General features: G+C 42.2%; 1 protein-coding gene across 1 annotated transcript in view; it reads left to right on the forward strand.

Annotated features, from left to right (window-relative positions):
* cadm1b (cell adhesion molecule 1b) overlaps positions 1 to 24,018 on the forward strand; it is a 137,915-nt gene that overhangs the window by 94,382 nt on the left and 19,515 nt on the right. The window contains exons 2-6 of the mRNA XM_053423622.1: positions 3,805 to 3,825; positions 9,411 to 9,557; positions 14,903 to 15,055; positions 17,857 to 17,994; positions 23,582 to 23,740. Coding sequence (XP_053279597.1) covers positions 3,805 to 3,825; positions 9,411 to 9,557; positions 14,903 to 15,055; positions 17,857 to 17,994; positions 23,582 to 23,740 — 618 coding nt within the window. The remainder of the gene's footprint in view (positions 1 to 3,804; positions 3,826 to 9,410; positions 9,558 to 14,902; positions 15,056 to 17,856; positions 17,995 to 23,581; positions 23,741 to 24,018) is intronic.

Raw genomic sequence — 24,018 nt, forward strand, 5'->3', positions numbered from 1 at the left:
TTTAGAGCTTTCAATAATATTGCAGTCTTTATTGATTGCTTGAGGTTTCTCAGTTTTCATGGACCTGGATGTGTTGACACGTGAACAGATCGTTATTATGTAATCTGGAGCAGACCTCTGTTCTTGTTGGTTTAAAGTTAAGAAATCGCAAATCAAGGCCCGTTCACTTGCTCGGTCAGCAGATGGAGAAGAGCTGCTGATAATTACTTACTGACAAAGCACATTCACGAGTGGAAGCACAAACATTAAGGAAAACAAGCTCCAAGTCCAGACGTTTTCCAAATGCAAATATACAAACAAATACGATTACCAAATATGATAATACAAGATGCCAGACTGGAAGTGCAACAGACCATATGGGGAGTGATTTTAAAGCATCAAAGGAAATTTTTTAGGTTTCGACCATGTTTGTAAATTTTAGATTTGAGACGTGAGAAGCCACCTACTGGAATCTCGTAGTCCAGCTCCGGAGATGACCTGCGTTCCTGGCGAGAAGAATCTTATCATAGCTCTTTTTTAGAATCATCCCCTCCGCTCTGTCATCAATAGAGTTTTGAAAACGTTGATATATTTGTTGCTGCCAATTTGTCAGTTTCATTGGATAGTTTCATAACAATAAATAAATCACAGCAGCATCGTTAATTGAGCTTAATGTACATTACAGATTGAATAACATGCTTATTTGACTTCACTGACTTTAAGTACCCCACCCACCCTCAGCCCCCTGGTGTAGTAGTTGTTGTGGCATGTTTCTCTCCTATTTGTAGGTGTGTGGGTATTCGATGCAGATTCAACGGACGATTATTTTCTGAAAATGTAATGGATAGGTTAGAGAATTGGAAAAGAAACAGCCAAACACAAGATTAAAACAGTTTCTTAACAACAGCCCAAAAGCCTAAAACTTTTAGTTTGCCATCATATATGAATAAGAAATCCTGAAAATATTAACATTTGAGAAGCTGGACTTTTGGCACTTTTCATATCGACTTAAACCTTATTAATGGTTTCTCAAAATTGTAGATGACTAATATCCTGCTCACTAACTAATTAACAGATGAAGGGCTTGCATCTCTTTAATGGAATTTGAGATGGACCGAGTGAGGAGCCTGACGTTAAAACTCTGCACATTGTGGAAACTCACCAGTACTAGTTCACATACACAAAGGGCATTTCGGTCAGACTTTCAATGTAATATGTTGTCATGCAATTCTTTAAAGCAGATTTGAAAATAATTATCCCCGACATCAGAGACGAGCATAAGGTGCTGGAAATTCTTTTTTTCTTCTTTTTGCGAGGACAGCTGAAACGCTTTGATCGCTTTCTTTTGTGAAAATCCTGACCTCAGAAGTCGTCCCTGTTTGTTCGGTTCACTCTGCAGGAGCTCGCTGCTCCGTCCGATTTCCTCAGAGGAGAAAAAAGTTTGATGCCCACCTCTGATCCTTCTAATTAAATGAAAACACAGTGGGCTGCTCACAGTGAGACAGCATCGCACACACACACACACACACACACACACACAATCAGACAGTACCCAGTGTGGATCTCAATGGGGAACCACAGAGTCCCGGCGTCCGACTCGGCTGTGTCCTCTAATGCGCTGCGATCAGAGACTTGGTGGAAGTGCAACACGCCGCAGATCATGAGCATAAAATAAGCAAGGGAATGTTTTACCTGAAAGGAGGAGCATTAATTCAAAGGCATCGCACTAGTACTGAGGAGAAATGTTGTCTCATTAGTGTTACCCCACTGCTTTTACTGAGCTGCGATAGAGAGAGAGAGAGAGAGCCAGCGAGCGAGGGAGGCTATGTGCCACTCTCACCACACAGACACCCACTCTCCAGAGATCTGAGTTTGCCTCAGCAGCTGAAAAATTGTGCAGATTATTAAGGATTCATCGTGGTGGCAGCGGGTTGAACACGGATGCCTGAATACCAGGACGTGTAGACCCTCAGCTCTGATAGAGAACGTGATGTATTCTGGCAGGAAACGCAGCACTCTTCTGTTTCTGAAACATAATGCTGCTCATTGTGTGGAACCCGGGAGAATGAGATTTGGATGAAAGGGAGAAAGAGGTGAGGAGACAAGGACAGACATTATTTGGAGGGACGGCTGGCCTGCCTGCCTGCTCTCATCCCCCGCGCGTGATTGACAGATTGGTGAAATGGCTGCACTGGCACGAATGCCATCACAAGCATTTCCCCCAGAAATCTGTCTATCAGCGCTGTCTAAGCAGAGCGACAGCCATGACATCTAATCACAGGCGAGCTGGCACCTCATAACTTCTACCTAATGCGCTGCAGGTACAGAGGAGAGAAGGGGAGCGGCAGACTAGAGCTATTTATAGGCCTTTCAGAGGCCACCAGCAGGAAGTGGATGATAGTGAAGGGTTAGGGAAGGTGTCACCGCACTATATCACAAGTCCCTCTGTTTATATATAGACCCCTGTTGACAAGATTAAACACTGAGATGCCCCAGTATCCGGCTGATGTGTTTTTTTTCTGGGTTACACTCCTGACAAAGTAACACAAAATGAGGGCAGATATACTACACATGCAAGATGATAATGAGTCATTTACATAATGTTTCTACAACATTATAATTACCTGGCAATTAAAGCAGCTCAAAAGCCTCATTATGGGCTGTCCTGGGGGCTGATTGGACTGGGACGCATACGGAGCGCTCGCTCAGGCTCCGAGTTTCAGACCGGCTATCAACCTCAATCACTCCGGGTCTGTTTTCGCTCAAACTGCTTTCAGCTGGAGCAGAATGGCCTCAGAAGTCTCATTACTTTCAATTATCACACAATAAAGACAGAGGTTTGTCTGACACTGGACAGCCTGATATCGCAGCCGACTCCTGGACAATGTTCAAAAGTTGTTTCCCGTCGCGTGTGATTTGTCACTCACACTTTTTTGTCCCCGGGGGAATCGCTGACACATTGAAAATGCACAAAGGACTGGTAACAAGGACATGTGTCATACCTTACACCCTTATTATGCCGGCGATGACAAGTGTGACAGGCAGTCACTTCAACAGACTGTGTGCTCAGCACTGACGCCTGCATTGCTCACAGCGACGCCCCGAAGTCTGCGTGGAATGTCAATATATTAAAATAGTGTGAAATGGAATAAATGTAGATATGGACGTGCAGCGGTGGGCAGGGGGGAGGAGGTGTGTGTGCATGTGTGAAAGAGAGAGAGAGAAATGGGGGGGGGGGGGGGGGGGGGGTTGTTTATGAATAGCCGACAATGAATGATGGAAGCTCTCCCGAGGGTGCAGTCCCTGAGCACTGCTGCAGGGACTTGGGAACATGCCAGTCTCCCATGCCCTGTGAGATGCCAGTTTGGGTGGGCACTGTTCCGAATGGGTGCTCTCTCTTCTCCAGGATACACTGCAGGTCCCAGGGGAGCATCTCCAGGCAGTGGCTGCTCCACAGCAGGGCTGGCTGGAATCTTAATCAGGGACACGAGGGGCAGGAAACAATGTCCACATAGCCCCCCCTGTTCCTCCATATTAATATAACATGCAGGGTAAACGGACGACGGGATGATCGTGGCTCATTATGTCAGGATTATATATATGGCTGGATATTGTACAATTTGCTCTTCACGATGCCGTTTTGTGTATTTCTCTTAATCTGTGTTAAATATCGTAACATATATGCAGCTTTCATTTGATGAGTTGCAATCGGCACCTGAAAGTTTCCTGTTACCAGTGGAATGTGACTCCCTGCTTACGTCCTGTCAGCTAACACCTTGTCTGTTCTCTTCTCTCCCCCTCTCATCTTCGCCTGCGCTGCAACAGGAGCTGCTGAAACCGTGACAGGTACTCATTCTTTCTCTCTCTTTTTTTTATGTTTCGCTACCTGCTGTTCATTTGGACTTGCTCGCGTCTGTCGGTGGGTCTGTTGTTTGGCTGTCCATCGCAGCCTGTTCATCTGTGCATATTTACAAGAATGGCTGGTTATGTTGGTATTTTTCCTTTCAGGAGGGAGGAGAGAGACATGCACTCACAGTGACAATCCATTCTTTTTATTCTCTGCTCTCACATCAACACACTGCCACATGTAGATTTCAAATTTCCGTCCAGGCTATTTGGTCCCCACTTCAGTTTGGTGTTGTCCTCTTGACACTTTCACTGTGGTCTGAGGTTACTCACATAACCACAGATCTCCAGTTACAAAACAAGGCTCTTTCGAAAGTCAAATATATGTATATGTATTTATATATATAGTCAAATAATGAATATTCTTATCAAGCCAAAACAACATCGAGGAAAGTTTCTTTCTTCCACTGTTGCTCGTGGACTTTACCATTTTAAATGTATAAAGAATGTAGAATGTCTACAAATGATTCACTAAACAATTATTCTCGTATAGAATTATTCGCAACAGAATATATTCCAATAACAATTGGCTCTTTCAGCACGTGTTGTCATGATGTGTGAGTGTGTGTCTCTCTTCTCCTTTCTCCAACGTCTGCACACGAGCACTTCACTTAAACAGATGCACTAACCCTGTTGTTCTTAATGTCCTTTCTAACATGGTCTGAGGTTAAACAAAAGTAATTGTGTATTTTTGGCTGCTTGTGTTGAAGCCAAATTAGCCAAAAAGCCAAGAGGTAAGAAAACACATTAATGGTACCACTTTCTAATAAATGAACAGCTTGCAAAACACTTTCATCTTTCACATCTAGGTGCAAACCACAGCTACACCGCTGCAGGACTTAAATGCACTTCGCCTAAAATGTGTTTACTTGATTAGAGTTGGAAGTTGTGAGGTGAATTACTCCTATCTAAGAAATGTCGGCCTGGAATATGTCCTAATGCAGTAAAGTAAAACATTCAACATTTAAAAGGATGGAGTCCTCAGCTGAAACAAATTCTTTATAGAAATGATTATTTTTCTAGTGCTAAGTCAGAACAAGTCAGTTTTGCATCTCCTAGTAGTGAAAATTTCCCTTTGCCTGGTGTGTATTCATCAGAATGTGGAATCCAATCACTTAAGATACACAACTTGTTTCTTTTTATACCAGACAAACACCCCTTAACGTTTTACCTGGTAAAATAGGAGAATGTGTTTCTCAGGTCGAACATCCTTATTTCCTAGTCATGTGGTAGCATCCTCATACAAACGGTTACACAGAGCCTCTGAGAGAGCTTATCTGTGGTTCTAAAATAAAAAATAAAAAGTCGAAAGATGGTCAAATTAGTGGGTATGACATTTTTTGAAACCTTCCCATGCGAATTATCTCGGAGAAATGGCACGGTGCTAATTACCCCCTGAGACAGAAGCCTGTGAACATCCTTAAAACAGCATTTCATCATCAGGATCAGGGTTTAATGACCGAGCGGGATGAAGACAAGCGGCGGTGAAAAGGCATCATCAGAGACGGAGAGGGGGAAACTTTTATTGTTAATGACTGTCTTTAGTCCTGGTTGTTCCTTGAAAGGACACGACAGCGGTGACTCGGGGGGGGGAATTGGGGGTCGGCTGTCCGGCTCTTTGCTTTCTCTTTCATGTCTTTTGATGTCCAACAAGAGGGAACAGATCAAAGACGGAGCCGACTCGATTCAAAAGGTGCCTGTCTCCAAAACCTCTAAAGGGAGGAGCCGCTCCGCTAATATTTCCTGATTTCCTCAACTTTTTGTCAAAAGTGGCCAGACCGGGGGGGGGGGGGGGGGTTGCTTTGCATTTTGAGTGCGGCTGATGAGCCCGGCCTCCCTGCCAAACACTCGACGGCAGATTGTACATCCCCTCAGAGAGAGCACAGACTTTTGAAGGTCTGTATTTCCGTCTGACTGTTTCATTCAGTATGTTGTGATGCGGGGGAACAGGAGGGCAGCCATGTGTAGAGATACAGGCACTTTACTCTTCCAGACAGCTGCTGGAATGAGTGTGAATTTATCAGCCAGTCATCTGTGCCATGCCTCGGCCCACTCCCCCTTCCATCCCGGCCCACTACCCAGAATTAATGACTGCCTCCCCTCGTTTGCACCCAATCATGACCGGGATGCAGAGGCAATTGAAAATGTTTACTCCGATTGCGAAAACCCTCCATGTTCCTCAAAGTGGCCTGTTTTCCCTTTGATGGGATTGCTAATCACAGCCACGTTATTTATGTGTGTTTTGAATTGGAGATGAGCCGAGGCTGGAATATTGGAGGGGTACCAACCTTGCTTGGGGCTGCTAAACCTTATGGAGAATTCATCTATTTCGTTCCCTTTCTCTCAGTCCAGCAGATTGGGAGCAGCGTAACCTTGCTTTGAGGCGGCTCTCTGTTGCCGTTTTGGCTGCCAAATATATTATTTTTACAGCAATGAAATAAAAAAGACATCAAAACACTTTGCATTGCTCTTGCCTCATCTCCAGCGGCGCTACGTGCACGTACAGAGAAGCTGAGCACACACCTGATATCACCCCAGTGTCTGACCACACATATCCAGTATGATCTCTGATGTTCCGTGACATACTTGTGTTCTGTTTGCACATTTATAATTTAGCACAGTCTGTCTCCAGTATATCTGTATGTATCTATCATAATCTCTCCCTGTCAAGCCCCCAATAGTAGGATACTGATTTTGAAGTAAAGTAGAACTTTGGATCCAGCCCAGAATTAAATCCATATTGGACGACCCTGCACTTCAAGATTTATGTCCAGTGCCAGTGTTTCATACCAGTGCAGGAAATATTCTGCCCTATATGTAGCAAAGTGGAAATTAAGGGTGTGGAATGGGCATGTCGCAAGTCTGAGTTTATGACCCGAGTTCATGTTGTGTCACAGACCCGCAATTAATGGTCGTTTTTTATTAACTGAAGCGGTAACCTGACCCTACTTTGAAGTAATAATGAGACAGTTTTGAGGATTTATGCTTAGTCACTTTCCCTTTGCGATTCAGATGAGAAAATTGATATTAGTCTCATGTCTTTTATGGTAAATATGCACCAGGTCAGCTAAACTTAGCGCAAACATTGGAAGCAGGTTGAAACAACCTTTGCCCCAAAGCAACACAACAATTGAATACGTTATAAATTGTGCAAAAAAAAGGAGCAGACCAGCCAAGAAATAGCATAACTCCTTGTAAAAAGGTAAATGTTAATATCTCAGCTAAGCTAGCTGGCTGCTGGCTGTGGCCTTCTGGCATTTACCTTTGCATCCCTCAGAAGGTTAGATGAACTATTGCTTTATCCAGTGTATTTGCCAGAACCACAATCATTCCACAACCATTACCACACCGCCTGCAGAAAAACCTTGGCATTGGATATATTCTGAGGTTGCTCGGGTCTCATCTGGGATCAGTGTTCTCATCTGGTAAGAGCTGTCTCTGAAGACATCCGGCTGACATCAACACCCATTTACCTTTACAATCTCCTGTTTTACGCTTTTACTTTTGTTGCACCTGACAAGTCAACATACTCTAAAAACTCTAAGTCGTAGCAGTCAGACAATGGCAATAGCTCCGGGACAGGAATGTTCTTCAACACTGACACTTGATTGGCTCAATTCCCACTTAAATCAGTTGGTAACAAAACGCTCCCACTTCCTAATATAATCCAGAGAACTGGGTTTCAAGTTCAAATTGGGATTTTCATGGTTGCCTCTGGCTTTGGACAGTAGCCAGGCTGATAGCGGTAACCACTTTGCTGCTTGGTTGTTGCAACCGTGACACGTCATTTGAAAAAACTGGGGGTAAAAAGGTAATTAGGTTCATTTCTGTGTCCTGTTTCTCAATTAGACATTAAAGATATAATATGTTACAATTATTTAAAAATATGTGTAAAAACAACAAGTTAGGGTTAGGGTTAGGGTTAGAAAATGTTATTTTTTAAACTCGTGGGCTTACATCATCCAAAACGTTTCCAACAATGTTCCAACACAAAGAAATCCAGAATTTAATTTTACTTGAGTCATATCAGCTTGTTTTTCTCTGCTGTAACTGCCGGGGCAAACAAAGTATGATGAAGGAGCAACACACAGTTGGCCAGTCAGCAGTTTTTTCCTTCCATTGTTTGTATTTGTCACTTTTCGGAGAAACCTGAATAAAACTTTAACAAATCACGTCGTCCGCGAACACGATTTAGGCTTCAGGTAAAATTTCGTTGGCGAAGGTGGTTGAGACAACAACTCCCATGATCCCTTGCTGCTTCACGACGTCATCAAACTAGGTCTTTAGTTACTACTTTGATTAAAAGACTCCAAGAGGCCAAAGTAACACATTGTACATTTACATTATTATTTACATTGACAATCTTTAAACATAAACTGCATTAAAAACTCAGCCATGAATTAACGGTAAACATTTAATGGACGCTGTGTTTTTGCCACTTCCCTTCCCTTTGTCCTGAACCTGAGGCCTGGCGGCAGATTGGAATGAAATGGGTAGCTCATTGCATCAGACAGGTCTGAGGAGCGTTTCTCCACAGGAGGTTAATTTCTTATTTCTTGCCGCATTCACCGAGTTCATTTTGAATCATGTTAGTGTGGCTGTCTATTCTCATTATCACTATCTGAAAATGCAGGTGTTTTTTTTTTTTTTTTCCTCCTTCCACTTTGTAAATGTCAGAATGCAATCGAGGTGTCTGACAACTTGGGCATGCAAATGGGCTTCTGATGTTTTCATGGGTCTGAGGCTGAGACTGTTGTTCTTCCGCTGGTGTGAATCTAAGACAGTTAAAACATGCTCTCCATTCTCCTTATGCTTTTTTGGCTCCTGACAGATAAATATAGCACGAGGTGATTTTTGATTCTCTCCCTCTCTCTTGTGGAAGACACGGGGGGAACAAATCCAGGCTTTTTGTGTTGGGTTTGCTGTCGCGTGTAAGTTACGATGACAAGGTCCAGGGTCTGTGTGTTGCAACAATGCCAGTGTACAGAGACAGACTTAGACTTTTATTCCTGGAAATACAGAACAGAACCACTGAGCACACATTGGTCACATGGAACCTCAGATGGAGGGCTCTGATAAAGCTTAACCATAAACAGCATCCAGTCTGGTTCATCGCTCTCCTCTCTCTCTAACTCCCCCTCTCTGCCTCCCCCACATCCACATCTCACCACTTTCTTACACTCTTTCTTTCTCTGGTTTCCTTCCGACCCTCTCCTCTCTCTCTCTACCTTTGTGGGCAGCCGAGCTTACAGCCCATCTGGCACTGACTCACAGGGCCCACTCTGAGCTGGGGGAGATCAATAGTGACAAACATTGCACATGGCTCTTATATTAAAAGGATTAGACATGAGTGCAAACACACAATCTACACGGCCGAGTCACATATCTTCACCCTGTGCATGTGTTGACACGCAGTCCCCTCAGTGAGACATATAAATATTTGATTGTACATGTCCAGACAGGGATGCTCGTCTCCCAGTTGAAATGTCAGTCTGCCATCTGTCTTCTTTGTCTTTGTCGTGAAGTCGACGGTCAGAACCTGGCAACCGACAACGTGTCGGTGATCGAGGGGGAGATGGCCACCATCAGCTGCAGAGTGATGGACAACGACGACTCCGTCATCCAGCTGCTCAACCCCAACAGGCAGACCATCTACTTCAGAGACGTCAGACGTAAGTGCCCGCGCCTCATCTTCCATTTACACCTTGCAATGTGTTTCGGGTGATTGGATTGCAATCAGACAGAGCTGGACCACTTGAAAGTGCAGGTGTAACTGCACCCGCAATTTATTATAATAGAAGAATAGTCCATCCACATACTATATGGGCAGAAATAATGATCGCACACAAATGTTCCATATGGCCTAGGTGGCAGCGGCGAGGCAGCTAGCAGCCCTTTAGCCACTAAACACATGAAGCTTATGGATGAAAAGAAGATGGAGGAGGATCTGACGATAGCTGGAAAGTGATCAGATCACAATTTTCAGTGTGGAAACTGGAGATATGATATCAGGTGTAAAAGTCGGACAGAAATACATTTTTTTGTGTGAATTGAATTTGCATTCAATCCACTTAGTTATTTATCATTCCATAATATTTTCCTTTCTCAGATACCGAAACCTTTTGTTGCTGGAACATGATAGAATTATTTAGGTAATGTCTAAACATGACCCTTACATTACTTATGTAAGCACAATGGGACATTAAACAACTAGTCGACTAATGGATTAACTGATCAACATAAAAACTACCTACAACTATCCTAAAAATCTAATCCTGACCTATGAAACTTTTGAAAAATAATTACTTTGACCCAGTTTTTTCTCCTTTAAAAACATTCTTAGACTACATACAGTATATTCGTTCTCCCTTGTCTCCTGCTTTCATTTATTTGTCTTTCTTCATGAAGCCCTTTGAAAAGTTAGTTTTCAAAAGTGCTATAAAAATAAAGTTATTATAGTTGTTATTATTAAAATCTATGAATATGCAAATACTCTATGTTATATTTAACTACCAGACACTGAAAAGTCCATTCTCAGTGTGCATGAGCACCAGAAGCGTTTCCACATCACACTCGTTAGTCACATAATTGACCACTATTGTCTCCAAGCCAGATGTAGTGTCAGAGAATTGAAGCCACGAGTAGAACCACACGTCTTAAACTGAGACTTCAGGTGAACACAGACAAACGTTTCCTTTCAGCAGATGAACACGACAACAGCCTCTTCGTCTCAAGCTCTGCACACAAGTCTTTTTGTGAAGGGGAGCTAAAAATACGAATATGGCGCCAGCTGTTCAAATTGCTGCATAGCTCAGGATTTCTGACGGGTTGTCGACAAAACACGACAGTTTGGGCTCTGCTGTGCTGGAATAGGTATTTATCACTTCACCAAACAAATTAATTGATCTGCAGACAAAATAATAAATTGATAATGAAAACTTTCTCAGAGGTAAATGCTATGGCTGGTGTCACACCTCAAGATCCAATCTGTAGTTGAACAATCTCAACATGTTTCACCAAGCTTAGTCTAAGTTTGTGCATATGTCACTGCAGTTGTGTTACATCGTTTAACACAAGACGAGCTGCTACAACTGTTTATTTTTTTCTATTAAATTTTTTTCTTTCAACATTAAAGCCAACGTATCAGATATCACTGTTAGATCAGCTCGAGCTTCAGGTTAGAGTCTGAGGGTAAATGTGATTCCATCTGCCCTTGACTCTTTGACTCTTTTGCACAAGTCATTAAGCTCAGAACACGGCGAGATTAATATGAGATAATTCACAGTGCCACCAGGATGGGGAATACTTGTGTGTCCTTGTCACTGTTCGATTTTAGCGATAATCTCTTAGATTAGGATAATATTGAACATTATGATTATGCATGAGCATATGGGCCAATTCTACTTTAAACCAAGTTTTTGTCTCTGTGTTTTTTTTACCTCTTTTTGTATCTGGGATCTCAGCCAAGATTCAAGGTGAATGAGAAATACCCTTTATTTCAGTCTATATCGCATCCCAGCTGTTATTTCACAAGTCTAGGTAGCGAGACGTGCGTTTCATTTTCTCACTCGCGAGGAGCACCAGGGGAGTTTGAGTACACATCTTCGCCATATTTGTATAAAATACCCCGAGCTGCCTGAGAATATGGCAGAGGAAAATGGATTGATGTAAAGCATAGGTCACGTTGTGCTCTGCATCTTGAAAGTATTTACTCAGGCACGGAGGAGTAGATCGAGATTGGGGGGTGTTTCGGTTTGGAAAAGCTACAGTGAATAATTAGCTCTCGCACCCTAGCACCAATCAATATTAGCTCTGTACAGTTAAAAAAAATCTTTCCATGAGTTTAAAGACAACCGTGTCCTTCTCGTTCTTTATTGAGCTGCTCCATGTGGACCTTTAAACATTTCATTTTCTAGGACTTAGTCAATAAAGCGCCTTTGTCCATTTCAAAAAAACAAATGCTTTAGTTTATCTTCAATTAGATCTCACTATATGTCTGATTTCTGACAGGAGGCTGAATTGTTATTGGGCTGCTGCGGCTGTCTAATGTCTGTGCTCCTTGTAATGGGGTCTAGTGAACCCCATGGCAGCTCTATTCCGGGCTCTGTTCCTAAAGGACTGCCGGTTCTGCGGGGACCCCCCTTCAGCCGCTGCCATTGTTACCTGTCAACGGGGCCGCTCGACACAGTAGCAGCTCTTTGTGTACAAGGAAGCAAACAGCAGTGACACAGGGATACGCCGGGCGCTACAAGAACAGCAGCTACCGGCGAAGCAGCAGCAGCCGCCCGCAGACCACGCAAACAAATATCAGAATGATAGCAGCTTCACAGTACCACTGACGGCCCAATAACCAAATTTCTATTGCAGCAAATAAAGATGAATTATGTCATAGGTATAGAGGCTGAGCGAGTCTGGTCGGGATGAGCCCTTTATTCTGCCAGATATATGCGAAATGACATGCAATTTGGCAGAGTTGTCATCTGAAATGGGAAAAATGAGCTTTTATCAGCGAAGGTGGACCTCTGTGGATGGTGATGCAATATCAGACCATTATTTATTCACTGCATCTTGCCTCGGGAATTGTCTGACTTTGTGTTACAAAGGTTTAATGCTTAAAGTAATGTGCCTCCAAAAGACGTCTCTCCTTTTTGCAGCAAATACTTAACCGCTGTTGTTGTGGAGCACCCGAAAAACCTTGTTGAAGGCAAGGCAAGTTTATTTGTGTAGCATATTTCAACAACAAGGCAATTCAAAGTTCTTTACATGACATATAAAAGGCTTCATGAGAAACTGTAAAAGCAACATAAGAGAATACAAAAAAAAATTAAAAGGTGTTTCATAGAGAATAATATAATACATAAATAAATTAAGAAATCAGAGAGTAATAACAATGCAAAGTAAGAAATGAGTAATTATTAGATCTAACCAAAGGTCCAGGAAAGTCTTCATTATTGATTATTCTAGAACTAAGACTTGCAGCAGACCTGCAGTTCTCTGGGAGCTGGCTCCTTATACGTGGAGCGTAGAAGCTGAACGCTGCTCCTCCATGTTTAGTTTGGACTCTGGGGACAGAGAGCAGACCTGTTCCAGACGACCTGAGGGGCCTGGATGGTTCATATCGTAGCAGGAGATCAGAAATATGTCTTGGTTCTAAACAATTCAGTGCTTTATAAACCGACAGCAGGATATGAAGTCAATTCTTTGACAGACAGAGAGCCAGTGTGCAGATCTCACAACTGCAGTGAAATGAGCTGTTCTTGCTTTTAGTGAGGATTCAAGCAGCAGCAATTTGAATGAGCTGCAGCTTTCTGGTAGATAGTTTTTTAGAAAGACCAGTAAAACAATATAGCAACAATATGAAAATAGTGCAAACTTGTGAAAGAGGTAATTTGCATTGATAACTTATTAACCTATTACCTTTATTTTGTTAGGTTTGTTCATTTCCTGCTTTGTGTGGGCTTCAAAACGCAGCTACCTACCTAGCATTGCATCATATCTTATTGCTCAATGTTGTGTCAAGGCCTGTATCTCCCTTCTGCTTTATGGAGATTTATATTTGGATTGACCTCATTGTATAGCCGTCCAACCCACTACGTTAGCAGGACATGATATTATGAAGTGTCACGTGACTAAATAAATAGTTATTGCTCTCTAAAAATACTGATTATGACATATAGGTTAATTAAAATACTGAAAAATGTATTTGTTCATGTGAGCTTTAGTTTCTTCACCAAAATACAATAAACCAAAAACATATATAAAGATTATTTTTCCTCAATATCTTTGTCGTCTGTAAGAATAAGGTGAATTCATTTCGATTGCATCAATTAAATGGGATTTCTTGAGTCGGAAACTGGCTCGTTTTACTTTTTAATAGAACAAATCATCAATCCCAAAAAGATATTGCAAAGAACTTGTAGATGCATCTAGGTGAAAATATGCCCAAATAATAACTATCAAATATTTATTAGATACTAGATGCTGTGCAGCCTTCATATAAAGCAGGCAGCCTGTTGTGAGAAGTGTAAACTTCATTCAGTGTCGCAGAAGTGAAGGGTTTCCCTCCTTCGCAGGTGCTTTGCCTCTCAAAGCGCATCAGTGTCATTGTTTCCCTTTGAGGAGTGACTTCCAAAGATGCACTCAAATTATATCGGGGGGGGGATGAGGTTTCATGTTGACGCTGCCCCGAGACCTTTGGTAATGATCATGGTGTTCAGCGTAACTCCTGACGTGAATAACAAACTCCCCCTGCTGTAAATATGGGCTGAATAGAGTTCATTAGCTCGACAGATGCAGAGAGGGCTTGATAAAGAAGTCAGGTCAAAACATCAAAAGGACTCCCAATCAAGTCAACCAAAGCTGTTTATGGAAAAGAGTGCTCGGGGATGAGGGTGGGCCGAATGAAAAGGGAGAGTGAAGACTCCGAGGAAGACGGCTAACCTAGTTTGACAACATTAAAAGAAAATTCAGCCAATCTATAACGGCATTAGTATACAGATTCCTGGCTGCTCTTGATTTAGAGTTTCAGGCATCCAACCCTCTCTACCTCGCCGCTGTGATTTAATTCATTATGTATGTTTGAATGCCTCTCCTCTTTCTGGAATATGTGAGTTCGACGCATCCATCCATGACCAGCAGCAGCCCATTTTAAGAGTTCCTAGCTTGTTAGGAGTCTTCATGAGCACTCTTCACACTTTCCTGTCTCTGCCGCTGCTCCGTGGACTGTAGAGCTACTTTATAAATCAACTCTGAATCATTTTCAAACTCACTTTTCTTTTACTCAATTAAGGAGAAAGCCCACAAAAGGGCAACACTCCCCCTCCACTCTCACTCCCACACCTCGCTCTCCCACTGTCTCATTTTCTCCTCGCGACTCCTTTGTCTTCTTCCATCTCCTCTCTCATTCTCACCCCTCTCCGCTTCCCTTTCCCCTTTTAGTTTCTCTCACTCCTTGTCTCACGTTTGTGTCCCTGCCCTCTGTATCCACACTGTCTCTGTCTCACATGTATCCCCACAGCTCTGAAGGACAGCCGGTTCCAGCTGGTGAATTTCTCTGACAACGAACTGCGGGTGTCTCTCTCCAATGTGTCACTCTCCGATGAGGGACGCTACGTGTGCCAGCTCTACACGGATCCTCCTCAGGAAGCCTACGCAGACATCACTGTCCTGGGTAGGTGCATGTGAGGGTGCACGCGTGAGCCCCAGCGCACGGATCACACACCCTCCTCCTCACACACACTCCTATTGTATTCCTGCTCCATTATAGATATGGATGTGAAATAATAGTCATCTCTGATCCTGTTATCTTTAGCAACTGAAACAAAATGTCAGCCAATTAGGCCCTCGCGGTGCTCGACAGCATAACGAAGAGGAGCAGATGCTGAAACCGATGGCTCAGGCCGCGCTGCTTTTGGCAGCTGTGTTGACTCTGTGAATCCCGGTGAATGTTGACTTGGCTGCTCCAAACGATTCCCCATTGAGAGTCAGCTGTGGCACACTTTGATGCTTTGCAGCGAAATGACTCTAGTTAAGCTTTATTATACATGCAGACATCCTGGGGGATTGAAAGGAATTAAAAGCACTTTAAAGTAATTACTCTAGTTGTACAATTGAAACCTAGCTGCAGTATTTCTGAACCATGGATTGCATTGAAGAGTCCTTGAAATAACCCCCCCCCCCCCAACTTTTTGCTCAGCAAGTTTGCTATGCTAATGGGGACAAGGCGACACTGAGCCCTCCTAGAGAATGTGTAGATTTGACATGTAACTGTAGGTTGTAATCACACATACTTGATATATAGCTTTCAATAAAATGTCATAATGAGGGTATGAAACACATCCTTAAGTGATGCTTTATTGATGCATGAGTCATGAGTCATAAATCCATTTGATTTATTTATAAGAAGTTATTAGGTGAGTATATGTGTTATCTGTTCGTCCATCAATTTTGTCCAAACTAAAATATTTCAACAATTGTTAAAAGGATCACATTTTGTACAGATGTCCCTAGAGGATTCATATTTTATGATTTTCGACCTTTCCTCTTGAACCAACGTTTTTACTAAAAACGACAAGTGAAAATAACGTGACGGTGACAAAGGGAATGAACTTACAGAGAATTGGGACTCCAGTGTGAAACTCCACTCGGCCTTACGGAGCTTTATAGTGAGTGTCAGCTGATTGTTTAATGGCTCAGTCTGTAAACTGCATTGGTCTAACAGCAGCTGAAGCAAGCAGCAATTTTCAGAGAAGAAGCTCTGAAACGCAGTGTACTTCACCTGCTCAGCTCCAAACAGCAGACAGACACATTCAGGGTGTTCTCACACCTGCACTTTTCAGTCCAGCACAATTTCAGTTTGGTTCATTTTCCCCCTTGGTGCGATTCGTTTGCGCAGGTGTGATGTTGGTGAGTTTGGACCAAAACAATCGCACAAAGACTCTTTAGAGGGGGATGGGGGGTAAGAGCCCAATCTCAAAGAAACTCTGGAGCAGTTCACTTGTGGTGGGAACGGAATCGGACCTCCATCCAGACCAACTATCAGATGTTTTCTGCAAGCTTCAGCCAAATTACTCCTCTAGCCTGGTTAAATTTGCATTCTGGGGTAGAGTGATCCATTTAGTCAACAAACGTTAACTGGAGACCTTCCTCATATATTTACCTTGTTGTGCCTGCTCCAGGAATCTGACCAATGAGTTGAATGAACCTTCTCACATGGTTTGTTTTGAAGCATTTGATCCGATTGGATTTTTCTACGTTAAAAGATGAACCATGAGGAAAAGGCTCCATGTTTAGAAACTCATCCAAAATATATATATTTGGTTAGATATTTATATATATATATATATATCCATATATATATAAAAGATTAGATGAACTATAGGTGTGAAAAAGCACTAGATAGTGAGCAGAGAGTATTTCAGCTAAAGAAGATATTTCTAATCAGTTGGTAGAGACCAAAGATGGAGCAATAATAAGGTGGAAAAGGGGGAAAAAAGCTTAAAGTAATCACCTGATTTTTCATCTAGCACCATTAGGTCAGCATTTCAATTTCTACGAACCCGTAACTCCAAAGGGAGCATGCAACTGACAGAATTATGGCAGAATTATATTTATTACATGTGCATATATATATATATAGATATATATATAGATGTGCATTTGAAAGGAGAAGGTGGCGTGTTTAAGTGTTGCTCTTTAACATCAGCATGATACCATGTTAACAGGCTGATTAGCATTTAACTCGAGGCCTCCCTGTGTCCACTCACACTATTCCTTAGCCTAACTCACTGTCAGTTCATACGCTCATTTCTGCCATTAAATAAGCTAGAATCCACTTCAGCTCTGAGAGCAGGAGAGAAATGACCCTGAAGCTGTTGTTATTTTTACATCAAATCATTAAGCACCTCCACGTTTCTGCTTGAGCCGTCCTTGTTTATGTCTCAGTTACAAGATAAAGGTTTAAATCCCCAACATTAGCCTCAGTAACATCCGGCAGGTGGCTGTTGACAAGTGAGGGGGAAACAGACAGCTGTGTTAAAGCAAAGAGAAGGGCCACTGACTCACACTACATCATTTACTGCGTTTTAAAAGGACACAGGAAGAAGTCATTACTTTACTGTTATTTTACAAATTACATTGACAAGTTACACAGTTGAAGTCATGTTGGGATATAAATTTTCCAAAGATGACCTAATGTAGATTCAGAACAAACAGATACGGTTTCCTGTTTTCATAGAAGCTGTTCAAACCCAACGATCTGAAATGTCCTTTCCTTTTAGATTTATTGTGACATGTATTAATGTAAAAAATTAATTGTGATTAATTGATGATCTATTCAGTGTCTAATGACTTGATTCCTTAATGGTGAGGAACAGGCATCCATGCATTAAGTGCCCTTATTATTATTAAGTGTCAACCCAGTTCTGTGTGTTAATATTGCGGTGCTGGTGTCTCTCTGTCTCTGTGGGTCAGTCCCGCCAGGCAGCCCAATCATTGAGAGCCGCGAGGATGTGGTCAGCGAGGGGAATGAGACGGAGCTCACCTGCACCGCCATGGGCAGCAAGCCAGCTGCCTCCATCAGATGGATGAAAGGGGAGGAAGAACTGACAGGTCAGTAGAATAACAGCCTCCCGCAGTTTGTGTTACAATGTCCAGGCCTGTCCACTTCTCTAGGAACCCTGGTCCCTGGAGGCACTTCCTCTGTGTGCAAAATGTGGTTCTCTTGGAAAAAACATTAACGTGTATTCTGCTGATTATGTTAACTGACTTGTATTGGAAGATGATCACACTTGGCATGTACGGCTGGTGGAGGAGAGTGGTTTCTTTATTAACATTTATTTTTACCTGTGTGTCAAATCCCCGTATCCCTGCAGTATGTAAAAATCAAATATGCATTCAGAGCTGCAACCCAGGCTCATGTTATATATGTTATACATTTTACAAAACATTTGACTTTAAGCCATTTTCTTGTTGTAATTTCCATATCTGCCATTTGGTTTAGATTCAATATTTTAGCTCTGTTGCACCTAGACTGCTGATGGACTCTGTTTTTAAGCCTAGAAAACCCTAAATGTGTTCTATGTACACATGGTGAATGTGAACTTTGCACATTTTACTCATTTGAGGGCTTTGACCAGCTGCAGGCTGACAGGTTTTATAATATGGGCTGGTGAAAAAACCTTATTACCTCTCAGTTATGATTAGGGGTCATCAATTATTCATTATGGCCTTATTGTACAGCAAGGGGAGGATATTCATTTTAGTCATATCGTATTTACACAGAGTGGCTATCTGTAGGCTTGTTGTCAAATTATATATGTATTAGAATGGAGTGGATTCATTTGGCTTGTTGAGAGATGAAATATTTAGACAAGAGCGAATCTGAAGCTAAATGCCATCTGTGCCTCCAGTGTTCCCTACAGGAGTTGAAGTCAATTTCTGTTTATGAGTTGTGGAGTGTTGTGAAGGGGAGGGAGGGACAACAGAACGGCTGGATCAGCGAAATGCCATGTCTGACATGCTGAGTGGGGCTAATCCGTAGTGGCAGTGGATGCACAAGGAGAGCCAGGGAGTCACGTCCTCCTGTGCCCCAGGAAGCACAAATCACTACTCATTATGGACGTGCTCAACAATTCATTAGCTCCTGCACGTACTGAGATTTAAAAAGCACACATCGCGCTGGTTTCGCGGAATCTCAGTGGTCATGTTTGTCTCACGTCTGCGCGTGGGCAAGGCAGCTGCGATGCCAAGAAAGAAATTTGCTGGCTAATTTAAACACACTTTTAAAATTGGCCGAATTGGTCTCGCAACCATTTATCATGCTGGCAGGCGCAGGACTGATGGGCTCTGGCTTGAGAGAGACTCAACGCACAAGGTGGCGAAACGCCCATTAGCATAAATGACAGCTGCAATATTATTTAAATGTAGCGGAGCCCAGAGCTCAGCTGCTGCTGCTGCTAAATACAGGAGGAGATTTGTTCCATCGGACAGCTGCATTTAAACGATGTGTTTTTAACATTTGTTTGTGATTACGTGGAATGAAATGCATGATATTTAATCAGAATTCTGAGCAGTTAGAAGACCGTGCATTTAACAAAATGCTAAAAGAAAGAAATACTTTGTTTTGATTTGGTGGCAAACAAAGTTTAAAATTGAATGTTACTCAGACATATTTTAACATTCATTATGGCAACAATCAAATTTCTGGTATTTTTTGGGGGGATTTCTTAGCAAATCAAATAAAAGCATAAATAGAAAGGTAAAGTAAGTGAATAAATAATTATACATGTTTACTTTCATGCTAGAGAAGGCGCTCTTGTACCCAACACAAAAGTTAAAGAACAAATCACTTACTCATCGAAACTTGTTACATGATATGAGTCCAAATTCCATTCACAGAAGAAAAACGATGGGAAACAATTATAAAAGATTATTATGTCGATTTCAATCTTGCAATATTTCATCTCTTCAGTTTATTTAAACATTGGCTTTAGTTAGGTTCTGATGCTTGAATGTCCGTTGGTTAACTGTGGGTGGAGCAGCTCCTGAGATACACAGTAGGAGTGTGAGTTCTGTCCTCTACTGACAGTTACAGGATGGGAGACACAGGCCCTGCTCATACGTGACATTAACATGTGTCTCGGGAGATTCTGTTCACGAGCGACTTCCTCTGAGGACGTCACCTGGTATTAGGAAGAGCCTGTGTGACCACTTGTGATGGGATCTCACTTCCCTGCTCTATATGCAAATACACACGAACGTCAATTCTGTTTGCAAAGAACAAATGCGTTGTGGCTTTTAAGCCAGTCCGACCATGACAGAGAGAGAGATAGAGAGAGAGAGAGAGAGAGAGAGAGGGGTGATGAAGGGCCGAGCGAATCAATGCGCTGCGCACAACTCTACCATGAAATAAGATTTTACTCGTTTGAAATATTAAAAATAAAATAAAATGTGGTAGGACACAAATAAATTGATGTAAGGAAAATTGTAAAGATATGTAAAGCATCGGTTGAGTAATCAGAAACAAACAAAAAAAATCTCAAAATAACTTAAACTAATGCATCAATCTAATCAATAGTATCCCTGATTAGCAGATAAAAGTAATAAAAAGAAAGATTAAAATAAATAAGTGAACTTTTATCTGTATATTTTTTAATACGGTTTATAAGCTGTAATTTATAGTTTCTAAATGTAAGGCTGTATAGATCAACTGAAAACTTTTTCTTTTGGGATGCCAGGTTGTGAAAAAAAACCTACTCCAGCTGGCCTCGCTCGTCTTTAATTCGATGAAGATCTTCCACAAACTTGGCAACTTAAAAGAAAAAGTTTCATTGAAGGAATGAAGGACTTATAACTCAGATTCAAACATGTGTAAATTATTTAGCAACTTCTTCAAAGCGGTGCTCTGTTTTCAAAATGACAGCATAACATTCAAGTTTGTAATCACATACATACGAAACACATAATTAAAATTCACTCGTATAATAGCACAAGTATAACTTCGTATTGATCCAGTGCGATTTGGGCATTCATATGATCTTAATTATAGCCCCGCTTTATTAACGGTAATGCCAGTGCAGTGGCTTGATCAGTTTGCGGCTCTGCAGAGCGCGATGGCAGGCACAAGAAGCCGACTGAAAGAAAATGTCACCCTGAGAAGAGGCTATGCTTGATTGCGCTGGGATTGATCGGTGGTTGATGCTCACAAGAGCATTTGATTTGACATCTCTGCTGCAACACTCAAAATCTCCTCTGCATTCAGATTGAAGTCCTTGCACGACCTGATCCACGGTTGTTTTCCTCGTCTCGAGTTTGGATGACACCGATAATTGACAAGCGTCGGTTGGCCTGTAAAATGATAATGGCTCTATCTACGCTAACCGATCTTCAAACCATTGCGCAGGACTTTAGGACGTTTTTCAAATTAAAATTCCGTATCCGAGAACAATCAGAACCAAAAATAATTAATACTAGAAATCAAATTATTTTTTTTCGTGACAGCACTGGGACGAGTGGGAGCAGTGCTATTTCCCTGACCTTGAGATGTGTTTGGCTTGTCCCTTTGCTACTTTGCGTGGTGCAGAGGCCAAATGAGCAGCACGACATCTGGGGACGATGCAGACAAGGCAGCACGAGATAGAATGGGGCCATGATACATCTCATTGACATTGCACTGAAGACACTCTGTTGAAACTTGCAGTTATTTTCTGCAAAGTTTCCATCAAGTGTGGTGCAGACGTGGCAGATCGTATGAGTACACAAGTTTATACAACATGGACACACTCTGGAGACTGAGTGGATGATATGCTACTATAACCATGAAGCAGCTGGTTTCAACATCAGTAAAACCAGTAGAATGAAGCGGCTGGAAAACCAACCAGACACAAGGAGTAGAAGACTGAGAAGTACCAGGGGCTGAATGATCAACTGGAGTTAATGTGGAGGTCAAAAGCTGTTGCCTGTAGGAGCAGTAGGAGCTGTGTCCCCAAACTGAGAGTCTGGGTCCAACCGATTCAACATCTGAAGTATCTGTCCAGAAGAGTGCAGCTCTACATTGTAGAGCAGTACCCTCAAACTCTTATCGGCCTGTAGGTACTGAGATGAAATTTCCCTTCAACTTCATAGAGCTGAAGGTGTCCAATGTGTCTTGATATTCATCCAAGAGTCAAAAAAACCTCAAACTTAAAACTAAATATTTGACATCATATCCTCAATTTTGGCTTGAAAATGACAGATTATCCCAAAAATGTGCTAAATGATTAATCATCTCAGGTGTAATATATGTTGGAACATAAAGCTGTTAATATTGAGATAACAATTCAGTTATGTCACTTTGAAGTTCCAAAGACTGACATGAGTTTTCTGTTTGAGGAGATGTTTAGATCTGAGCCGTTAGCACTGTGATTGGACGAGGGGATGATGACTGATCAGCACAACCTTCGTGAACTCGCACTTGACTTCACTCAGTCCATGGAATCGCCCTCGTCAACCTCACAAATGTGACGTGCTATATGTTTGGTCTTTGTGATTGCATTCTGTCTAAAGAGCTCCTCAAAGGAAATTATGTTGTTCTTTTGCTATTTAAAAATTGAAGAACTCTTTTATGTAAATGTGACATTAAAAAGTGTTTATCTTCATAGCTTCTTTTAATACATTAGCTGTACATTTTCATAACTTGAGTACAGTCGATGTTCTACATCTTGTAATGTCTTTACTCACTGTGGGTGTTAATGTGGGTTCACATGCTAATAAATGAACTGTTTGCCATCTGGCTGAGTCTGTAAGCAAGAACAAAGATGCTCACAGTTCCTAAAAACAAAAAGTCCTTTATTTCTGTTTTCTCATCACAGTCGCGCCTTTTATTCCCGCTGTTATTATCATTATGTTGCTGTTATTACTTACTCACTCTTCTCTAACAGTCGCTGTGCTTCGCAATCAGCCTGTTCTCTCACCGCACTCGGCAGAGTGGTCAAACTTAATGCCCTCAAGCGCATTGACCACTCACTGATCCCAGTACTTTAAATTTTATGTAGGCAGCTCTTGGGTGGGTGGATGAGTGGGTGGGTGGGTGTTACATGGGGTTAATATCCATCAAGAGGCCACATATGTGTGTACCGGTGATCATCAACTGTGGAACAACAGTGTTTTGCCCTGGGTCCAGCCGGGCTCCCCTGCGACAAGGCTGAAACGGAAGTGTACTGCAGGTCAGAGTGGGGCTGTAATTATTTCCTCACTTCATTAAGTGCGAGTAAACCATCACACACAGCACTGCGGCTAATGCCATGCCCCTGTGGCATTGTAATACTCTCTAAATGAATGCCCCTCTGACAGCCTAGGGCCTAGTGGGCAGCGGATTACTGCAGGGTTAGCCCCAACAATGCTCAGCCGTCAAGCTGCACAGGCATTCATTATCAGGCTTACAGTATATGACCCAACCGCTCCTCACCGCTCTCATCACATCCCGAGGGCCTCTGGCTCACCTGAATCCTCCAAAGTCTCATTTGGACACCACATCACCGAGTCATGAATTAAATGTAAATGCAATTTGAAAGCACCGCGGTTTGACAGGTAATGTGCTCCTAATAGCTACGACTGTTTGCTCACTGCCGGCTGAGGCGGCTGCAGGATTTCAGATTTGTTTTTGAGCGGTTCAGCCATTAACCTTTTTCCCATCTCGCGCTTGTGATGACTTCTCTAGGGGAGACAACCGTTGAGGAGACGTATGACAGGATGTTTACCGTCAGCAGCCGGGTAAAAATTTCTGTCACCAAAGAGGATGATGGAGTACCAGTGGACTGCATCATTGACCACCCAGCTGTGAAGGACCTCCTGGCTCAAAGACACTTGGAAGTGCTATGTGAGTGACCTAAAACTGTTTTTACGGCACCAGAGATTGTTTCTTGTCTGGGGAGCTTAACTACTCTCTGATGGGGGCTGTGGCATTTATTGATATCATGGGTCTAAAGAGACACGTCTCATCAATCAAAGGTGCATCAAATTCAGATATTTAGTCAACTCACAATCTAGGGGGCACCAAATTTGACTTAACTGAGTTTCAACTACCAGCAGATGCATACAACATAATTTTAGTTTAATATAACAACAACAATCTGTGAATATGCTAAATGTTACTCA

The sequence above is a fragment of the Pleuronectes platessa genome, chromosome 5 (assembly GCF_947347685.1).
Source record: "Pleuronectes platessa chromosome 5, fPlePla1.1, whole genome shotgun sequence".
Classification (NCBI taxonomy): domain Eukaryota; kingdom Metazoa; phylum Chordata; class Actinopteri; order Pleuronectiformes; family Pleuronectidae; genus Pleuronectes; species Pleuronectes platessa.